Raw genomic sequence first — 23,371 nt, forward strand, 5'->3', positions numbered from 1 at the left:
TCATTCCCTTAGGGAATAAATAACAGCTGTATTTTGCCATGCTTTCAGTCATTCCCAGTAACAGTACAGCAAATCACGATGCCTAACTTTACAAGACCAGATCAGTTGATCATTCTGAGTGTTGCCCTTGAACTACTGGAAGGGCTTTTGCCCCTCTTCAGGAAGCAAAAGTTAGCGTGGCAGGGAAAAAATGTTAGTTAACATAATCAAAATAAGAAATATAATACATGAATAGCAAACTCTACGAAATAGTTCGCCGTACTTAAGCTTCAAAAATCTTTTACTGATGTCCACAAGTTCAGCTCAGCTACACAAAAACATCTTTGGTATAAAAAAAAAACTTGTCACAGCTAAGGCCTACCCAAAATACTAAAATTGTAGGTCAAACACAGGCATATGCTACGAATTTTACCAGAATACACATTTCAAAGATTGGATGATAAACAAAAAATTCAATACAGATGATTTTCTAACAGCCCTCATTTTTGGAGATGACATGGTGTGCTACTTTCGACCTGTGGTTGATTTTGGTTGGCAGTCATAGAACACATTGTGTAAAATAAAAGATAAAGCGCACATACAATTTAACCTAAAAATAACCTGTATGTATGTATTTCAATAAAATAATAAAAAAACTCCCTGAGGACGCAACAACTGTCGTGATAAAGCAAAATATCAATTTGTTTATTTGCATAAATGCGGACCCATCCTTAATTAATTGTTATGAATATCCTCCAGTTCCGAGTTCCTACACCTGCGCCTTTCGATGCGGTCGCACATTGCCATCCATAAAAATTAAGTCATTGCTGAATGCAGCCCAGAAAAAAAACGCGTATGGGGAAGGAGTACAGTTTCATGGTAACATTGACCAGTGAGTGTGCCGTGCTTAGAGATTTCCAGGTCACTACGCCAATGGAACATTATGCTTCCCCACACCATAACAGCTGACCCACCAAAACGATCATGTTCGACAATGCTGGGCGTACCGTCATATTGTGAAGAAAGGAAACACGTAATGCACCCAGGAACATTGTCGAAATGATGGTTTTGGATATCCAGGTGTTATGATGTCGGGAGGCTTAATGTTGCATTTGCGTAGTGACCTCCAAATCTTCGAACACCGTACAGTCACTGATATTGTGACACTGTTCTCGTTCCACACGTGCGTTTTTTCAGGGGTACATTCGGCCATGACTTCATTTTTATGGATGATCAAGAGTGACTGCATCGAAAGGTGAAAATGGAGGAGCTGTTGGAACGACAGGATATTCGGCAAATGGACTGGTCTATTCATTCCTCTGACTAAAATCCCGTATCAAGAACATACAGGATGCACTGCGGAGATGTATTGCAGGACGTCCGTATAAACCAACGACAAGCCAGGAGCCGTCAATCATGATGGTGAAGTAATGGAATGCCCTAACACCAGAGCTCTTTACCAAACGTGGGAGGGCATTGCAGAGCATTCCTTGCCATGTGTCGTGATCACAAACGCTATTAAGAAACAAGTTAAGTCTGTTGTAATATCCAGGGAACTATAACTAATCGCAGTGACTTCTGTGTAATTACTGTCTTTGAATAAAAGTGTAATTTCTGTTCATCTCATTGTGTATTTCTTTCAGTTGCCTTCTGTACTACACTGTAGCAGTTCTTTGTATGTATGGTCCAAGCTTCATCGAGCTATGTTACTTGGCAATGACACATCATGCAAAAGCTACTTTCGCCCTTAAGTTCTGCACGCCATCGACCTTGCCGCAGTCGTTCAAATGGCTCTGAGCACTATGGGACTTAACATCTGAGGTCATCAGTCCCCTAGAACTTGGAACTACTTAAACCTAACTAACCTAAGGACATCACACACATCCATGCCCCAGGCAGGATTCGAACCTGCGACCGTAGCAGTCGCGCGGTTCCGGACTGAAGCGCTGACAAGCGCTCGGCCACCGCGGCCGTGGTAATATTGGTTCCAGTCTGGTGACAGAAGTGGTGTCAAGTTGGGTCACTGTCTCTGTCTGCCGAGTGCTTTGGCAAGTGGGGTGCACTTAGGCCTTGTGAAGTCAATTGAGAAGCTATTTGGTTGAGAAGTAGGGACACTGGTCGCCACAACTGACAACGCCTGGGAGAGAGGTGTATTGACCACATGCCCCTCCGTATCTACACTCCTGGAAATGGAAAAAAGAACACATTGACACCGGTGTGTCAGACCCACCATACTTGCTCCGGACACTGCGAGAGGGCTGTACAAGCAATGATCACACGCACGGCACAGCGGACACACCAGGAACCGCGGTGTTGGCCGTCGAATGGCGCTAGCTGCGCAGCATTTGTGCACCGCCGCCGTCAGTGTCAGCCAGTTTGCCGTGGCATACGGAGCTCCATCGCAGTCTTTAACACTGGTAGCATGCCGCGACAGCGTGGACGTGAACCGTATGTGCAGCTGACGGACTTTGAGCGAGGGCGTATAGTGGGCATACGGGAGGCCGGGTGGACGTACCGCCGAATTGCTCAACACGTGGGGCGTGAGGTCTCCACAGTACATCGATGTTGTCGCCAGTGGTCGGCGGAAGGTGCACGTGCCCGTCGACCTGGGACCGGACCGCAGCGACGCACGGATGCACGCCAAGACCGTAGGATCCTACGCAGTGCCGTAGGGGACAGCACCGCCACTTCCCAGCAAATTAGGGACACTGTTGCTCCTTTGGTGTCGGCGAGGACCATTCGCAACCGTCTCCATGAAGCTGGGCTACGGTCCCGCACACCGTTAGGCCGTCTTTCGCTCACGCCCCAACATCGTGCAGCCCGCCTCCAGTGGTGTCGCGACAGGCGTGAATGGAGGGACGAATGGAGACGTGTCGTCTTCAGCGATGAGAGTCGCTTCTGCCTTGGTGCCAATGATGGTCGTATGCGTGTTTGGCGCCGTGCAGGTGAGCGCCACAATCAGGACTGCATACGACCAAGGCACACAGGGCCAACACCCGGCATCATGGTGTGGGGAGCGATCTCCTACACTGGCCGTACACCTCTGGTGATCGTCGAGGGGACACTGAATAGTGCACGGTACATCCAAACCGTCATCGAAACCATCGTTCTACCATTCCTAGACCGGCAAGGGAACTTGCTGTTCCAACAGGACAATGCACGTTCGCATGTATCCCGTGCCACCCAACGTGCTCTAGAAGGTGTAAGTCAACTACCCTGGCCAGCAAGATCTCCGGATCTGTCCCCCATTGAGCATGTTTGGGACTGGATGAAGCGTCGTCTCACGCGGTCTGCACGTCCAGCACGAACGCTGGTCCAACTGAGGCGCCAGGTGGAAATGGCATGGCAAGCCGTTCCACAGGACTACGTCCAGCATCTTTACGATCGTCTCCATGGGAGAATAGCAGCCTGCATTGCTGCGAAAGGTGGATATACACTGTACTAGTGCCGACATTGTGCATGCTCTGTTGCCTGTGTCTATATGCCTGTGGTTCTGTCAGTGTGATCATGTGATGTATCTGACCCCAGGAATGTGTCAATAAAGTTTCCCCTTCCTGGGACAATGAATTCACGGTGTTCTTATTTCAATTTCCAGGAGTGTACATCCTTAGGGCTGACGATGACATAGCGACCGGTGGATCCGTTGGGCTTTCAAGGCCTGTTTGGACGGTGCTTGTTTCTTTGTTTTAAGTTCTGGACACCAGTTTTTATGGCCGACCACGGCGCTAGCTCGCATGTAGATAGGGAAGCGATAGCGCGGGATTTCGGCGTAATGAAACAGAAATTTCATTTACTTCTAAACAGGGAACGGTAGGACCCGTGGCATAGACAGGAAAGGTGGCGTACCTGGTGCGTGCCGTTGTATGGAGGCGGCGTTTCGTCACTGAGGGTGAACACGCCGCTGCTGACGCCGCCGCCGTCTGACTTGACCGCTGTGAGCGCCATTGGTGGCTCCGGGGAGGCAGCAGGGTCGCCACCTACGCAAAACCATAAAACCCTGTCTCAGGCACTCTGCACCCACAGTAGGTAGGTATGTGCTATGTTGGCAGATCACCGACGCTGATTTCGATTTCATCGTCTAAACGTCAATGGTCGCTTGCTTTAAATCTCGATGAATGTGTAGAATGCCCTAAAAGGCTACATACATATACATTTAATGTCATATAATTCTTAATTAACAAAGTGAGGAAGATCTGTGAGACAGGCGAAATACCCTCAGATTTCCGGAAGAATGTAAGACGGCAGGTGCTAACAGATGTGAATACTACCAAACCATCAGTTTAATAAGCCGTGCTTGCAAAATAATGACGGGTACAATTTACAGAAAAATGGAAATGCTAGTAGAGGCTGACCTTGGGGAAGATCAATTCGAGGTCTGGAGAAACGAAGTAAACGTGAGGGAATACTGAGCCTACGTCTTCTCTTAAAAGCGAACTTGAAGAATTATGTGAATGTATGGTTATGTTCTATCGGACATGTACGGAAGGACAGACTCCATGTGGAATCTGCAGCTGTGATACATATTATGTAAATTGAGGTGGAGGGGCAGGAAAAAAAGGGGCAACTGACGTCAGTTGCATTGGAACTTGATGCGGAATCAGCGGCGACGAACGAAAATATGTGCCAGAGCGAGATTAGAACAATGGATCTCTTACTTTGTAGGCAGTTTGCATTAACCACTGTGCCACCCGCACCAATTGTTTATCACAGTTGCATGGACTATCTCGGCATGCCTCCTCGCCGATCCCTTTCCTTTCTATTCTTTTCCTCCCTCCCCCCTCTTCAAATTACATATTTACCACAGTTGCGGATTCTGCGTGTTGTTTTATCTTTCGGACATGTCCGAGTGAACAGAGACCACGCTTTCATATAACTGAGTCGCCTCGATGGACAATGAATCCATGACCTTCAAAGTGGATGGACAGCTACATGCGACCTCCTCTTGAACTCTCAAGTAGCGAGCACGGAGGACATTGACGCGGACTACGGGTAGGTGGCGCTAGGTGAGAGTGTGGCACGGCTGGGAGGTGTGCCGAGGTAGTCTTCGCAACTGCGATAAATACTGTGCCCTGGTGGCACAGTGGTCGATGCAGCTATCTAGTAAGTAGGTGGTCCCGGGTTCGAATCCTGGTCCGGCAAACATTTTCGCTCGTCGCCGCTGATTCCGCGTTAAGTCCCGACATCAATAGTGCCTTCCGTTTTCTTTCCTTTCTGCCTCCTCCACCTTCAACTTACATATGTTATGTCTTGTTAACCGGGGACCTAGAAACGACGGAGAGGCTCCGTCCCCGCCGCAGCCGCAGTGGTCCACAACCCCACGACGACTACCGCAGTCCACTTCACCCCTCCGCCGCCCCACACCGAACCCAGGGTTACTGTGCGGTTCGGCCCCCAGTGGACTCCCCCAGGGAACGTCTCACACCAGACGAGTGAAACCCCTATGTTTGCGTGGTAGAGTAATGGTGGTGTACGCGTGCGTGGAGAACTTGTTTGCGCAGCAATCGCCGACATAGTGTAGCTGAGGCGGAACAAGGGGAACCAGCCCGCATTTGCCGAGGCAGATGGAAAACCGCCTAAAAGCCATCCACAGACTGGCCGGCTCACCGGACCTCGACACAAATCAGCCGGGCGGATTCGTGCCGGGGACCGGCGCTCCTTCCCGCCCGGAAAGCCGTGCGTTAGACCGCACGGCCAACCGGGCGGGCAACTGTTTCTTCAATTTACATAACTTGAAGAGTGGCAAACACACATTTATACTTTTTTTTAAATTTTGAAGGTAGCAACGAAAAATAGAGGAGGACGCAGAAAGCAGTTGTACGAGTCGAACGACGCCCAAGGGAAGCCATAGTTGAGAATGTGTTGAGACAGGGGTATAGCCTATCCTCGAAGTTGTTCAGTGTGTAGAGTGGGCAAGTTGCGAAGGAAATCAACGAGAATTTTGGAGAGGTAAATAAAGTTTATGTAGAAGAAATAAAAACTACGAGACTTGGCGATGGTATTGCAGGTCACAGACGGATAGGGACTTGGATGTGGTATTGGACGGGATGGACAGTGCCTCCGAAAGAGATTGTAATGTATACAGAAATAAAAATAAAACAGGGATAATGTGTGATGTCGTCAGTCATACGACCACACCGCCGCCTGAGCGATCGATCCGCATGCTGCGATTCTCTCGATAAACGGAACAGAAGAACGGCTATGCTGTCCAGAGAGTACACAGCCAGTCGCAGTACTTATGCTCGCCGCTAGGCGCCGCTAGGCCATTTCAGGTGTAACAGGAATGTAGGGCAGTTTTGACAGTCTACAGTTCGTAGCCGCGCTCAGTGGTTAGACACGCCGATGTTAGTCATCGTCTGCAGCTCAGTCATTGCTGCCATCAAGTCTTTGTAGCCCAGATCCAAGTTAGTCTTCAAATTCACCGGATTCGACATTCAAGACTACGAGAGATTAATTCGTCACTGCAAGATTTGTGACTTGTAAATTATGTTATTCTACAGACGCTTATTCTAGTTGCGTCTTCTATAACTGTCAACCAACAGATCATGGACTACAACAAAGTAATAAATACTTTCTTAATTTGTACTCCTGCTAATTAATTGTGTTTTCCTGTTGTAGCTACCAAGCAGTCTTGACTTAGTAGAACCCACGTTTCCACCTCCTTGGTTACCTCATATTTGCTACCTCATGTTGATGGACTCGGTTATGGTGGAAAATCGAGAGCCATAATAATGGAAGTAGTCGAATTAAATCAGGCGATGCTGAGGGCATTGAAGAAGGAAATGAGGCACTAAAAACAGTAATTTAGACGATTTTTGCTATTTGGGCAGCAAAATAATTGATGATGAGTGAAGTAGGGAAGATATAAAACGCACACATGCAGTATGAAGAAAAGCATTTCTGAAAAAGATGGATTTCTGAATATCCAGTATAAATCTATACGCTAGAAAGTCGGCATTGAAAGCCTTCACAGCAGTGTAGCCTTGTATGGAAGTGGACGTGGACGATAATCAGTTTAGACAAGAAGACAATAGATGCTTTTGAAATGAGGTGCTACCCAAGAATGATGTAGATTGTGTGGGTAGATCGAATTACAGATGAGGAGGTACGGCAAAGAACTGGGGAGAAAGGAAATTTATCGCAAGCTTGACTGAAAGAAGGGTTGGTAGCACACATTATGAGCATCAAGGAATTTTCAGTACGACAAACGTGGGAAAGAGGGGAGACCAAGAGATGAATACAATAAGCAGCTTCAAATGCATGTAGTTTGCGTCAGATGTTCGGAGACGAAGAGGCTTGTACAGAATAGGGTAGCGTGGAGACCTACATTAAAACGGTCTTCGGCCTGAAAGCTACAACAACAACAGGTACCCGACAACAGCGGCGAGAATGGGCTTAGCTGGCAGAGTGTCAGTACGGGTGTTTTTATTTGCCGAGTAGCGGGAACGCGCTCTTATCCATCAAACATCTGTGAAAGGAATGTCTTCGAATGAGACAGCGTCTGCATAGGGCCTGGTAAATATTTAGGCAGCCTAACATACTACACTCTCCTCCACGAGGAACTGTGCGAATCTGACAAATGTGAGTACAATTCATCCTGAAAAACGACCACACTCAATCACTTTGCAATTTTAATTTTGTGTGGTTAATTTGTGAGTACAATTCATCCTGAAAAACAACCACACTCAATCACTTTGCAATTTTAATTTTGTGTGGTTAATTCGTGAGTACAATTCATCCTGAAAAACAACCACACTCAATCACTTTGCAATTTTAATTTTGTGTGGTTAATTCGTAACTTTCTTTCACGATAAGAAAATTAGCACGGATATCTGCACTGTATTGTACCTGCCTCTCACCCTTTTAGCGCTCGATATTCCTTGTTACTTCCTCTCTCCGCCTGAGTCTGCGTCTTGTTTGAATAAAACTTCTAAGGCGACGTATCGCCATCGGTCCCCTTGTCTTTCCTTTAGGACCACGTTTCAGAGTGACGCGCGAGCATCGTCTAACATGGTCCCTGTGTATTGTTTTCAGTGTGACCTGAGCACGATACCGGCTCAGAAGCAGCTCCTATCGCAAGACAAAGACCGGCTACGCTTATCGTTCCTGTGAGGAGCCTGATTCACCGACCGTTACGGGCAGGTTTTCCTCGCGCACGAGACGACTTGATTCCAGCGCTGAAAAACGCTGTGCTGCCTGCTGTAAAATAAACACACGAAGCTGTTGTCCCGTAGCTTTGATCTGCGCTTCTTCAGTTTTGAGGTCTCTACCAGATCTTATTGTCACAAGTCAAATGGCTCGAAATGCGTGTAATAAAGTAACCTGCAGTGAGGATGAGACCGCAATCAACAGCGTCGCTGCTCCGATAGTACACTTGTAAGGTGTCAGGCAAATCCAACACCTTCCATGAAAACCCTGACATGATAAGCAAATCCAGTAGTATGTCACATAGCTCCGAATAAATCGTGACATTAAATTAACCAAAGTAATACGAGTAACGAGTGAGCAAATGGAATACCACAGACTAACACAAGAATGCCTAAATGCATGTCGTACCTTCCCACCGTGAGGCAGACGCAGTTCCGAGGGGAGAAACGAGGACAGAAGCCGAGAGCAGAACCGTGTTAAGCTAGAAGGCCCTACGATAAAGGAGGGGCTGGACACCCACGCCGCCAGCCTACCTGTACGACTACACAACCCGCACGTTTTAGCGTGAGGCTTTTTCGCGTCTCTGTTACGTAAAGGACCACCCCCCAGCCCATGTTAAAAGCTAGAGCCCTCCAGAAAAACAGTATAGACCTTACGATAACACAAAAAGGGCCACTACCACCAGCAAGTTTTAGCGTGAGACTTTTTCTCGTCTCAGGTACGTCAAGGACCACCCCCCAGCCCATGTTAAAAGATAGAGCCCTCCAGAAGAACAGTATAGATCTTACGATAACGCTAAAAGGACCACACTAGCTGCAGGTTTTAGCGTGAGACTTTTTAGCGTCTCTGTTACGTTGCAAACTTTAAAAACATTGCCCCACCACGAAAAGTATAACGTTTCTCATTGGATAGACAGAATTTTTGTAGGCGGAGCTTAAGTTTAACATTGAGACCCTGATTAGTCAGATGAAAGCATAGCCAGATAGTTTTTTTTTAAACTAACTTCTGTAAATTGTAGTAAGGAGAAGTTAGAGGAAAGTTGGTTCCGAGACGGAGAGCTGGATGGCTGCTGCGCCGGCCGCTGCCGCCCTGACGCTGCTTAAACACCGACAAGGTAATGAACGCACGCGATGCCGCATTTTTGAGCGCATAAGGCTTCACTCAGAACTGCAGAAGTCTCATCTGTTACACCCCCTTTTTGCGTAATACTAGTGTCGATCGTTAATTAAAACTCATGGTGTTCACATTTGCCACTTGAAGTAAAGATCTGAAACGCGATGATTTTTCTATTTTATAGTTATTGAGAAGCCACATCAGCCACTGTAATTTACGACAGGTTAGATAAGTAATTAAAGATAATTGAGGGTCACTGTAGACCATTTTGATAGTTTTCTCTTTTGTGAAACTTAATTTAAACCTAGATTATAGATGTGATATGGCATAGGTCATCCTTCGATCGATTGTAGAACTTGGAAACCCATTTAGGGAATATTCGTTCACATTTTTGTTGAACGCAGTTGGTTTTTACCATCCTGTATTAAAACACTTCCTTTTATCAATAGTGCAGTTTTATAAACGATGTTTTGTGAGTAGAATTAAATTTCCAATGGTAAACTTAACTGCTTTTTCGACGTTATTTTACCAGCTAACTAAAAATAGGAAAGCCTTGAACCCTTTCCACTAAATTTAGTTAGCATTAAGATTCTTTTACAGGGAGTGCAGTGGAGCTGACGCTGAGATCATTTAGTATTTGGTTATATCATCGCTAGTCTCACTGAACTCTTCTGAATTCTACATGTCATGTGTGGTCTGGCGTCTCCTTACCAGCAACAGGTCCCAGGTTCAAACTAGTTAATTCCCTAAAAGACACACTCAGAGCGTCGTTGCGCGAAAGTGGTAGGGAGACACGATATAGAACAATCAGACACCACCATGAATGTTTAGACACTCATCACCAGGAAAGAAACAGATCACCTTGAACGATTAGAGACAGGGCGTTCATATTCACATGACATGGTCATTACAATGTTCAGCAGGAATGATAAGCATTTGACCCATGTTCAAGGTCAAAACCGATATCGAGACACAACACTACCTACACGTAAAATGTGCCTGCCGCTCTCGTCGTCGCTGTATACCAAAGGTAACGAATCATTGTTACTTGAGCAAACGTGCAGGATGCCTCGCAGACTTATGCGCGAACAGCACCGTCAAATTCGTGAGTTTGAAACAGGGCGCATTATTGGTATGAGAGAATGTGATACATCTACCCCAGTAACTGCTGCTCGTGTGGGTCGAAGTGTTTCGGCAGTGCAACGTGTGTATGCAGAATGGTTCACGGAAGGCCGTAGAACACGACGAGATGGGTCAGGTCGCACCACCCAGACCACGCCTTGAGAGGATCGACACCTCACTCAAATGGCACTGTGGGACAGATCTGCTTCCTTCTCGGCTTTAGCACAACAGTGTAACACAGCCTACTGTCAGGAATGACAGTCCGTCACCGTTTATTACGCCATGAGTTATGTATGCATCGTCCACTTCAAATGGTTCAAAAGGCTCCGGGCACTAAAGGACTTAACAGCTGAGGTCATCAGTCCCCTACAACTTAGAACTATTTAAACCCAACTAACCTAAAGACATCACACACATCCATGCCTGAGACACGACTAGAACCGTAGCGGTCGCGCCATTCCAGACTGAAGCACCTAGAACCGCTCGGTCACAGCGGCCGGCTCGTCCACTTCTCCGCCTCTCTTTAACGAGCATGTAAAAACATGGTAGACAGCAATGGTGTATGAAACGACGTCACTGTGGACAGGAATGGCATCGATAGTGTTACTGGATGAAACCAGGTTCTGTTTGTTTGGAAATGATGGCCGCATTTTGGTTCGCCCCACACATGGGGCGTGGCATCACAGTGACTGCATTCGCACACACATGCAGCACCAACTCAAGTCACAGTTGGTACGTGTCCAGGGCACTGTGACCAGTGTGACTTATGCGAATGACATACTGCGCCCCGTAGCCATACCTTTTCTGCACAACACCCCAGACTCCATTCCTCAGTGAGAGAATGCACGAACACGTGCCTTCCTGGTGTCATAGGACGTCAGCCTTTCATCCTGGCCTGCCAGATCACCAGACTTGTCGCCAATCGAAAATGTTTGGGATATGGTGAAACGACGGGTGTAGCGCTGTGACCCAATGCCAACCGCCACAGATGAACTTTGGAGCCAGATAAATGCAGCATGGATGGCTGTACCACAGGACGCCATTCGCGCCTTATCAACGTCGATACCATCACGCTTGGAACAAGTTAACAAGGCCCATGGTGGAACCAACCTGTGCCTGCTTGGCAAAACTGCATGCTGAACCGAGGTGACTTAAATGCTAATCATTTTTCCAGAACACAGTGATGTCCGTGTCCTGTGGATATGGTTTTTTCTGAACATTCCTTAGAGCTCTGAACATTAACAGAAAGCGTTATAGAAACCCTGTGGAATGACTGAGTGAGAGGTACAAATAACATAAACCTTAATAAAACATTAGTACTAAAGAAATGTCGTGTAACTAGGGCCTCCCATCGGGTAGACCGTGCGCCGCGTGCACGTCTTTCGACGTGCGCGTCGATGGGGATGAAATGATGATGATCAGGACAACACAACACCCAGTCCCTGAGCGGAGAAAATCTCCGACCCAACCGGGAATCGAACCCGGGCCCTTAGGATTGACATTCGGTCACGCTGACTACTATTTTTTAAAAAAATCTCTATTTTGTTTGTTCTCGTTCGGTGCATCTGCTCGGGGCGGACGTCGTGAGACATCCGTTTAAGTTCGTCGTTGATCCATTAACTCAGTTTTCTTTATTCCAGAGGGGAGCTAACCCTCAGACCGAACACGCTTTTTTTTTCAATCCACAAAACAGTAACAAAAATGGCTACAATGAAATGACATAAATAAGGTGACAGATAATTGCAGTCATAAATTACAGCATTCAAAGAATAAGTCTTCTGCAGTAGCACAATTTAGAACGTTCACTGTCACTTTCTACTGGTGGCTGTTCAGCATGCACATTTTCTTCTTCTGCAGCCTGAGGTTCCGCATTATCATTTCCCAGACCCAAATTAACCATTCAGTAAATCCTTGATGTGTGTTCCTTCCAGGGTAAATTACGTGGACAGAAGAGCAGTCCCGAACAGCGACATCGCAAAGTCCTTCACTGCCTTGTTACCATTGTCAGTTCCAGCCTTCTAAACGCATCCATAGTGAGTTCAAGATCTTCCTTTATATCAGACACCGGATGTTTATCGCCATACTCTTCTATCTGCTGTACTACTGACTTATTTTTCATGTGTGACTTGCAGGTGAGGTTAGGGTCGGGAACATGACCCAACCCATTCCCTCTCTACTAGGAATCCAGTTCCTAACCTATACTCATTCTGTTGAAGACAATTCGGAGCACGTTACCATATTTCTTATTGTGATTCTGATATTTAAGTATTTTCTCGAATTCATTTTTCATATATATCTTGCATTCAATATGTTTATCGCTCCCACTATTGTTAAAAACATAACTTGTATATTTGCCCATTAACCAAATCACTGCGTTATTTTTTGCCCGAGGGTAGTAACTTTCCGCTGGTCTGAAGAAAATGTTAGTCGGTACATTGTTTGCCGAAGTTCTTGTTATTTGAGCAATTTTCTCCCTGGTCCACCTCCAGTTGATAATCCGATCTCCACATGTGTAACGATGAGGCACACTATCTACGAGATTACATTTGCTGCAGAGGTTGGTGTCACTTAAACCGATGGCAAAGAGACGCTCATAAGTGCTGATGATGTTATTGACTATCTTGTACCACGCTGTTCTCACGTCAGACGAAAGAACATCACTACTGATGTTTTTCCAGACCACATTCCATGCTATCCCAGCATATTTAGTTTGTATGTTATTTTTCCTTTCATGTTGCCGTTTTTCAGCTAAAATCGCCTTTGCTGTAACGTTTTTGGAGTTTAAAAGCTTTTTGCCGAGATAACTTAGTTCAAGATAATACTCCATAATGTGTTTTAGCTTAAAACTCATTTTTTTTATATTTATCGGTGGCTCTACACTTTCTGGCCTGACAATATCGTATAGTTTTGCTGTAATGCATCCTGGATCACTACACATTATGCTCCATGTTTGTTTGACATACAATGCCATCGCTTTGGACTTGATGTCGGTTAGACTCATTCTTCCATTGCTTGGATCCAAAACTGCTGTCTTCACCAGCATTCGAAACAATTCCCCTTTCTACAAGAATTTTGCTAAGGTGGACATGATCGTCTTCGCCACCATTGATGGAATGGGGAGAACCTGTGCTATGTAGTAGGCCTTGGATAAAATATACGCGTTGGTAAACAGTATTCTCTGGAACTGGTCTATGCTACGTTGACGGTTTTCAATCAAAGCTCCCTTGATTTTTCTTGCCACCTCCCGCCAATTTATTGCTATCATTTTTAAAAGGGGAGTTGTCAGCGCCATTCCAAGAGCTTTGTGTCCATTAACATGTTTCGCCCACTCAATGCGCAAGTTAGCAAACAGCCTTATATTTAGAAATTTACTTTTGATTTCATTTACTCACGCACCTGATGCGGAACAGTATTTTGCAAGTACCATCTCTAGTTGTGTCACATTTGTTTGGTCTCTGATGATTACGCCTACATCTTCCGCGTAAGCACTTACCACGGTCTTTGTTCCTTGAATGGTAATGCCTGTCAGCCTGTGCTGTAGCTGTCTCAAGAAAGGTTCCAGCGATATAACGAACAGGAACGTGGATAAGGGGCTTCCTTGGGTAACACCCCATTTTATTTCAATTTGTTTTGTCAGTTGACAGTTAACGGAGATTCGTGCAGTAACACCCATTGCCATGTTCTTGATGACGTCGATGGTTTTTGGCAGGAAGTCCATTCGGCGCATTGTCTCTATCAGGTATAAAAATAATTTGATCAAATGCCTTATTGAAGTCTATGAAAAGCAGTCCACATTTTATGTTACTTGCCAGCGCTAGCGCAATGACATCGCGATACAAAGCCGCAGTTTGTAAAATCGTCCTTCTAAAGGCACAAGTCTGCTGTTGGCCTATAATGTCAGCGGTGCATGGTGTAAAGCGCTTGTTAATTACTCGAGTTATAATTTTATAATCCGAATTTAAAAGCGAAATCGGCCATAGGTTGTTTATTTTTTTGCAACCTCTGTTCTTCGGGATCAACACGATTTTGCATTGTTTGAACACTGCAGGCACTGGCTTTCCCTGTAAGACTTCATTGACAATTTCGGTGAACGTTTCTCCTATTAGGGTCAAAACTCGTTTATAGTATTCAATGGGTAGTCCGTCAGGTGCAAGAGATTTCGTAGCAGGGGAGCTGCACACGATTTCTAATACGTCTTCCTTGGTGATGTCCGAAGAAATGTTCTCATCATCATCTCGCGATATTCGTGGAAGATATGTACCAAAGAACTCATCGTATTCTTCTTCGTTTGTTTCCCCTCCAGCAAGTGGACGACTTAGCGTTACACCAGCTACCTGTACTTTTTACTAGTTCAGAGGAGTCATAGTCGATTTTCTGTCACGATATTAACAGACTCATTACGTGAATGGTGTTCTGTGAAACAATTTTGAACAGAGAGGAAGAGGATTACCGAATAACCAATACAGGAAACTATTTAAAAAGATATACTGCTGTTAATTTCTCCGAAGCGAATAAAGATGCGAAGAAGTCATTCATACTGGTTAATTTTCTTCTTGGTAGCTAGAAAACATTTGCTCGATACATTTTTTATTTTGCTTCTGGACTGAACGTTATCTACTGTGTTTAAAATCAATGGGACACCTAGTATGGTACAATCCACCATTTACACACTCAGTTGCTTCATTTTTAACACGTTTTTATTAGGTCGCTGTCTTCTTTGTTTGCCTATTCTACATATTTTGCAGTCGATATTAAACTAACTTCCCGGTGAGCCACGGACTTGAAATTTCAAACCTGTCTGAGAACTGGATGACAGTGCAGTAATGTGGGATAGTAACCATCTTCGCCGGCCAGTGTGGCCGAGCGGTTCTAGGCGCTTCAGTCTGGAACCGCGCGACCTCTACGGTCGCAGGTGCGAATCCTGCCTTGGGCATGGATGTGTGTGATGTCCTAAGGTTATTTAGATTTAAGTAGTTCTAAGTTCTTGGGGACTGATGACCTCAGATGTTAAGTCCCATAGTGTCCACAGCCATTTGAACCATTTTTTAAGAACCATCTTCCTGCAATGGGAAGGGGGTGGGGGTGAAAACGAGGTGACAAGGAAGCTGAAAGCAGAGCGCCGCCTGTCCAATTAGAGTTCGTGCACGATAGGTGTGCTTACCAGATTGCGTTACTGCACTTACAGACGCAGTGTAAATCACCTGCTGCAGAAAGAGTCTCCGGAAACTCATTCGACTTATAGGTGCACTCCCGTAATGCATGAAGCAACTTCTGCCAAACTGAGCAAAAATTTACTTTGGGAGTAAGACCACTCATGCGCACATACATCTAAGGATATGGCTGGAAAGAGATTATATAAAGATATAACTCAGGGACGCCTGGAGCAGTTCTGAACCAAATTTGATGTATAACTGACTCCTTTTACTACGTTTTCTTAGCTTGCTCCCTTGTCTGTTGGTCTTTTCTGTAGAAATTTTACAATTGGTTTTAAAATAAATCCACAATGAGCCAGAGGCTGAAAACTTCCGGCATAGCTCTACATTCCCGTGAAGTATTAGGAGCCTGGTTTGGAACAAAGATGTCCCAAAAAACATCGAAGAAGTTACTACATCCCAATACTAACCTATGCATCTGAAACATGGATAACGAACAAAATCGGTGTACGCATATTACAGACATGTGAAAAGAAATTCCTCAGAAGTAGCCTAGGAGCAATGAGTAAAGTCAGGATGAGAAATGAAAGGGTAACGGAAATAGCGTAAGAGGTACCTTTACAGAGCGGGATAGAAACATCAAGGCTAAGATGGTATGGCCCGTAAAGGGAATGAAAGACAAGAGGATTCCCAAGAAGCTACACGAAATGGAGATGTGAAGGAAACGAACAAGAAGAAGACCAAGGGACAGATGGCTGAAGGATTTGGAGGAGTGTATCGAAAAAACATGATAGGTCTGGAACAGAATCAACAAAGAAAGATGGTAGGAAAACAGGACTAGATGGCGAAGCTTACGTTCCAGACAAACGCAGACTGGAGCTGGAAACTGTTCAAGATGATGATAACGATTCAGACATAAAAAGTGAAATTCCAAAAATTTAAATACAATTGTTGTTATACTCTTCAGTCCAAAGCCTTGTTCGCTGCAGCTCTCCATGCTATTCTATCCTGTGGAAGCCTCTTCACCTCGAAGTACCTACTGCGACCTACATCCTTCTGAATATGCTAACTGTATTTATTTCTTCGTCTCCATCTACGATTTTTACCCCTCAGGCCCCCCTCCAGCACTAAGTTGGTGACCCCTTGGTGCCTCAGAATGTGTCCTACCGACAGATCCCTTCTTCTAGTCAAATTGAGCCACAGATTACTATTCTCCCCAATTGTAATCCGTACGTGCTCATCAGTAATGTGATCTACCCTTCTAATCTCCAGCATTCTTCTGTAGCACCACATTTTGAAACCTCTATTCTCTTCTTGTGCAAACTTCTTATCGTCCGTGCCTCACTTCTGTACAAGGCTACACTCCATACAAATACTTTCAGAAAGGTCTTCCTGACACTTAAATCTATACTAGATGTTAACAAATTTCACTTCTTCAGAAACGCTTATCATGCCATTCCCAGTCTACATTTTATATCCTCTCTACTTCGACCATCATCAATTATCTCTGTATGTCCATCTTTTTTTAGATGGTTGCTGGACTCGGCTGTTCGATAGATGATGTCAAATGAAACACCTTACAGCCGTCAAATTTCCAACCTTATTTTATTTGGCAACCAGTTTCAGCGTTTTACTTCAGGCCCCTTACCGACGTGTAGGAAGAATCGCGTGTAGGAACCATCACCTGCCGATTGTTGGTTGAGGTGATCACTATAGCAAAAAACTACTAATACCAGTATTTCTGGCCCTTTTAGGATCACAACCGAGGTAGATTCTTCCTACACGTCGGTCAGGGGTCTGAAGACTGCGTTGTAAAACGCTGAAACTGGTTGCCAAATAAAATATGGTTGGAAAGACGGCTGAAAGGTATTTCATTTGACATCCGTCGTCAGTTATTTTGCTGGCCAAATAACAAAACTCATTTAGGCTACTACTTTAAGTGTCTCGTTTCCTAATCCGATTCCCTCAGCATCACCAGATTTAATTCGACTGCATTCCATTATCCTCGTTTTGCTTTTGTTGATATTCATCTTATACCCTCCTTTCAAGACACTGTCCATTCCGTTGAACTGCTCTTCCAAGTCCTTTGCTGTCTCCGACAGAATTACAATGTCATCGGCAAACCTCAAAGTTTTTATTTCTTGTCCCTGCACTTAAATTCCTACTCGAAATTTTTCTTTTGTTTCCTTTACTGGTTGCACAGTATACCGATTGAATAACATCGGGGATAGGCTGCAACCGTGTCTCACTCCCTCAACCAATGCTTCCCTTCTGTGCCCCTCGACTCTTATTACTGCCGTCTGGTTTCTACACAAATTGTAAACAATCTTTCGTTCATTTATTTTATTTCTGGTACTTTCAGAATTTCAAAGAGAGTACTCCAGTCAATATAGTCAAAAGCTTTCCCTAATTCTACAACTGCTATAAACGTATGAAACTTCCTGGCAGAATAAAACTGTGTGCCGGACAGAGACTCGAACTCGAGACCTTTTCCTTTCGTGGGCAAGTGCTCTGCCATCTTCTTATTTTTCGATATAGTTCGTTGTGTTTGGTCTGGGCGGACGCCACAAGACATCCAAGTCGATCGTTGTTTCCTTTAGGGGGCAAGCAGCCCCCTGACCGAACACGCTGAGCTATCGGCCGGCTCTCGCTTCCTACCTTCCAAACTTCACAGAAGCTCTCCGGCGAACCTTTCAGAACTAGAATTCCTGGAAGTAAGGATATTGTGGAGACATGGCTTAGCAACAGCCTGGGGAATATTTCCAGAATGAGATTTTCACTCTGCACCGGAGTGTGCACTGATATGAAACAGAATTTCATTCTGTAAACATCACCCAGGCAGTGGGTAAGCCATGTCTCCGCAATGTCCTTTCATCCAGGAGTGCTCGTTCTGCAAGGTTTACAGAAGAGCTTCTGTGGTGTTTGAAAGGTAGGAGGTACTGGCAGAGTTGAAGCTGTGAGGACGGGTCGTGAGTCGTGCTTGAGTGGCTCAAATGGCTAACGAAAAGACTGAGTAAGGGAATCAACGATCAACTTGAACGGATGTCAAGTGACGTTCGCCCAGACCACACGCGACGAACAATATCGAAAAAAGGGAAAAAAGGAATAAAAAGAAAAAAAAAGATGGTAGAGCACTTGCCCGCAAAAAGCAAACGTACCGAGTTCGACTCTCGGTCCGGCACACAGTTTCAATCTGCCAGGAAGTTTCAAATCAGCACACACTCCCCTCAGAGTGAAAATCTCATTCTGGATATAAAGGCAGGTTTGTCAGTATTCTCAAATAATTTCGAAAAAGTAATGTACAAGAAGCTTCTCAGTCATCTGACCACAAATAACATATTATCAAGAACACAGTTTGGATTTCTGAAGGGTTCTGATATCGAGAAGGCTCTTCACACCTACAGTGAAAATGTACTTAATTCATTAAATAAAAAATTACAAGCAGCAGGCATTTCTGTGATTTGTCAAAGGCTTTGATGGTGTGAACCACAACATCCTTTTAAATAAATTAGAATTCTATCGTGTCATGGGCAGTGCTGCAAAATGGTTCAAGTCATACCTCATTAACAAGAAACAAAGGGTGTCAGTACAAGGGACTAGTGAATTAAGTCATCAGTCATCATCAAACTGGGAAGAAATTACATGTGGTGTCCCACAAGGATCCATCTTAGGGCCATTGCTTTTTCTTGTGTACATTAATGATCTCTCATCAGTTACACTGCCAGAAGCAGAGTTCGTTTTATTTGCAGATGACACAAGTATTGCAATAAATACTATGTCATGTGTAGTTCTAGAAAGATCTGCTAATGATATTTTCATGGATATTAATAAATGGTTTAAAGCCAATTCACTGACATTAAACTTTGGAAAGACTCACTATAAGCAATTCAAAACCTGTAAGAGGCTTCCACCCAGCATATGCATAAAGTATGAAGAAGAGCAGATAGAAGAGGTAGACAGTCTTAAATTCCTGGGATTACAACTTGATAATAAATTCAGTTGGGAGGAGCACACCACAGAACTGCAGAAACGCCTTAACAAATCTGTATTTGCAATTCGAGTGTTAGCGGACATAGCTGACATAAAAATGAAAAAGGTTTCATACTTTGCCTACTTTCATTCCATAATGTCATATGGTATAATATTTTGGGGTAACTCTTCAAGTTAAACAAACGTTTTCAGAGTCCAAAAGCGTGTAATACGTATTATCTGTGGAATAAACTCACGGACGTCCTGTGGAAACCTCTTCAAAGAACTGGGTATACTAACTACTGCCTCTCAGTATATTTACTCGTTAACGAAATTTGTCTAAGGCACTGCAGTCATGGACTGTGCGGCTGGTCCCGGCGGAGGTTCGAGTCCTCCCTCGGGCATTGGTGTGTGTGTTTGTCAAATGGCTCTGAGCACTATGGGACTCAACATCTTAGGTCATAAGTCTCCTAGAACTTAGAACTACTTAAACCTAACTAACCTAAGGACATCACACACACCCATGCCCGAGGCAGGATTCGAACCTGCGACCGTAGCAGCCCCTCTGTTCCAGACTGCAGCGCCAGAATCGCACGGCCACCGCGGCCGGCGTGTGTTTGTCCTTAGGATAATTTAGATTAAGTAGTGTGTAAGCTTAGGAACTGATGTCCTTAGCAGGTAAGTCCCGTAAGATTTCACACACGTTTGAACATTTTTTTTAAATGTGTCCTAAATAATATATCTCTGTTTACAACAAACAGCTCAGTTCATACATACAATACCAGGAAGGAAAATGATCTGCACAAGGACTTAATTTAGTTAAAAAGGGGTCCACTACTCAGGTACACTCATCTTCAATAACTCGCCAGCAAACATAAAAAATTTAGTTTCAAATAAAGATCAGTTTTAAAATAGCCTGAAAGACTTACTAGTGGTCAACTCCTTCTAATCCATTGACGAATTTTTTAATAGAAAGAAGTGATGTACACTCCTGGAAATTGAAAAAAGAACACATTGACACCGGTGTGTCAGACCCACCATACTTGCTCCGGACACTGCGAGAGGGCTGTACAAGCAATGATCACACGCACGGCGCAGCGGACACACCAGGAACCGCGGTGTTGGTCGTCGAATGGCGCTAGCTGCGCAGCATTTGTGCACCGCCGCCGTCAGTGTCAGCCAGTTTGCCGTGGCATACGGAGCTCCATCTCAGTCTTTAACACTGGTAGCATGCCGCGACAGCGTGGACGTGAACCGTATGTGCAGTTGACGGACTTGGAGCGAGGGCGTATAGTGGGCATGCGGGAGGCCGGGTGGACGTACCGCCGAATTGCTCAACACGTGGGGCGTGAGGTCTCCACAGTACATCGATGTTGTCGCCAGTGGTCGGCGGAAGGTGCACGTGCCCGTCGACCTGGGACCGGACCGCAGCGACGCACGGATGCACGCCAAGACCGTAGGATCCTACGCAGTGCCGTAGGGGACCGCACCGCCACTTCCCAGCAAATTAGGGACACTCTTGCTCCTGGGGTATCGGCGAGGACCATTCGCAACCGTCTCCATGAAGCTGGGCTACGGTCCCGCACACCGTTAGGCCGTCTTCCGCTCACGCCCCAACATCGTGCAGCCCGCCTCCAGTGGTGTCGCGACAGGCGTGAATGGAGGGACGAATGGAGACGTGTCGTCTTCAGCGATGAGAGTCGCTTCTGCCTTGGTGCCAATGATGGTCGTATGCGTGTTTGGCGCCGTGCAGGTGAGTGCCACACTCAGGACTGCATACAACCGAGGCACACAGGGCCAACACCTGGCATCATGGTGTGGGGAGCAATCTCCTACACTGGCCGTACACCTCTGGTGATCGTCGAGGGGATACTGAATAGTGCACGGTACATCCAAACCGTCATCGAACCCATCGTTCTACCATTCCTAGACCGGCAAGGGAACTTGCTGTTCCAACAGGACAATGCACGTCCGCATGTATCCCGTGCCACCCAACGTGCTCTAGAAGGTGTAAGTCAACTACCCTGGCCAGCAAGATCTCCGGATCTGTCCCCCATTGAGCATGTTTGGGACTGGATGAAGCGTCGTCTCACGCGGTCTGCACGTCCAGCACGAACGCTGGTTCAACTGAGGCGCCAGGTGGAAATGGCATGGCAAGCCGTTCCACAGGACTACATCCAGGATCTCTATGATCGTCTCCATGGGAGAATAGCAGCCTGCATTGCTGCGAAAGGTGGATATACGCTGTACTAGTGCCGACATTGTGCATGCTCTGTTGCCTGTGTCTATGTGCCTGTGGTTCTGTCAGTGTGATCATGTGATGTATCTGACCCCAGGAATGTGTCAATAAAGTTTCCCCTTCCTGGGACAATGAATTCACGGTGTTCTTATTTCAATTTCCAGGAGTGTATATATTCATACTATTAGTATTTTTTATTTCAGCTTATGAAAAAAAATCGACATGTTCCACATCCACGAGGATCTCCTCAGCACGGATCTATGGAACGAAAAACTAATCTAATGTAATCTCTTCTATGAGAAGTCGTAGGGTCAGTACTTTTAACTGACAAGGTGAGGCCACGACGTTTGGAACGCGGATTTACTGCAAACTTTGTACACTCGTAGCACTCCATGGGGACAACAAAATGTGTAAGCAGTAGCACGTACTTCTCAAGCGTTATTGAGAAAATCGCAAGATAATGTCGGTCGTCGAATATATATCTGTGCGTGGCTATTTTAACCATGAAGCGGCTGCATCTGAGTTGTGCCGGCACGGTAGCTCAGCGTGTGGCTCAGCCTGTTCGGTCAGCGAGCTGGTTGGCCACTGTAATGAAAAAACTGAGTGAAAGGATCAACAAACGAACTTGAAAGCATGTCCTTGTGCCGTCCTCAACGACCAAACACAACGATCAACAACAAACGAAAAAAAAGCGAGTTCGGTCAGAGCGTTAGCTACCCTTTATAATAAAAACACTGAGCGAACGGATTATCGAACAAACTGAACGGCTGTCATCGGACGTCCGCCCTGAACAAATTCAACGAACAATGTAAATCAAAACTTTTCTTTTTTTTTAAAAAAAAAAAACATGTTTGGCGTTCAGGCTGCTGGATCGAGTTCCGTTCGTCAGTTTTTTTAACAGTCATTTTCTTTATTATTTATATTACAATTGATATAATAGGGATAATACGTTAATCGGATTAAATTTTATTAAATTTACAATGTTATTTGGCAGTCTGATAATTTTTATTATCACAAATAATGTAATATTCATAACTATCGACTAGTAAACGATCAAATGCATAAAGTCATACTGAAGATGTGTGCTTGTCCGTGATTTGAGAAATCCCTTATACCTGGAAGGAGCCCGAAACGATTTGTTACCTCCGAGTTTTGACTAGCACAGACGGCTTTCGAAAGATGTACAATTAATCGCCGCTTTCGACATTACAAGTTGCAGGATGGTATTTTTCGTAAAAACATGGAAAACATAAAGTTAAACGGCACCAGCTCTATTGAATAAATGCTATGTTTCCGCATACGCAAGGTCTTATGACGTTTGCTGTGGAAAAAACAGACCTAGTTATCTTTTTCAAAACTCTCTGTGTAAGACGATAGTTTGGAAGCAAACCATGCATAACGCAGTATTTCCTTAAAAATCGGCGCTGCTAATTGGTTACGCAGTATCGAGTGTATTTTAATACCGTCTTCCGAGAAGCAATTTCTCGTTCTCTTTCGGTTAAATACGAACAGTTTTGAAGACACGGACAAGCATACATTTTCAGTATCACTTTATGCGTTTGGTCGTTTACTAGCAGAGAATTATGAATATTATATTATTTCTGATAATAAAAAATTAGCAGACTGCTAAATAACATTGAAAATTTAATAA

The 23,371-nt window shown here is 45.0% G+C and overlaps 1 protein-coding gene across 2 annotated transcripts in view; it reads right to left on the bottom strand.

Annotated features, from left to right (window-relative positions):
- The window catches only part of LOC126282405 (facilitated trehalose transporter Tret1-2 homolog), a 235,273-nt gene that overhangs the window by 27,923 nt on the left and 183,979 nt on the right, over positions 1-23,371 (bottom strand). For both annotated transcript variants that reach the window (XM_049982072.1, XM_049982065.1), the window contains exon 5: positions 3,826-3,956. In XM_049982072.1, coding sequence (XP_049838029.1) covers positions 3,826-3,956 — 131 coding nt within the window. The remainder of the gene's footprint in view (positions 1-3,825; positions 3,957-23,371) is intronic.

This window comes from Schistocerca gregaria, chromosome 1, assembly GCF_023897955.1.
Source record: "Schistocerca gregaria isolate iqSchGreg1 chromosome 1, iqSchGreg1.2, whole genome shotgun sequence".
In the NCBI taxonomy this organism is placed as follows: Eukaryota; Metazoa; Arthropoda; class Insecta; order Orthoptera; family Acrididae; genus Schistocerca; species Schistocerca gregaria.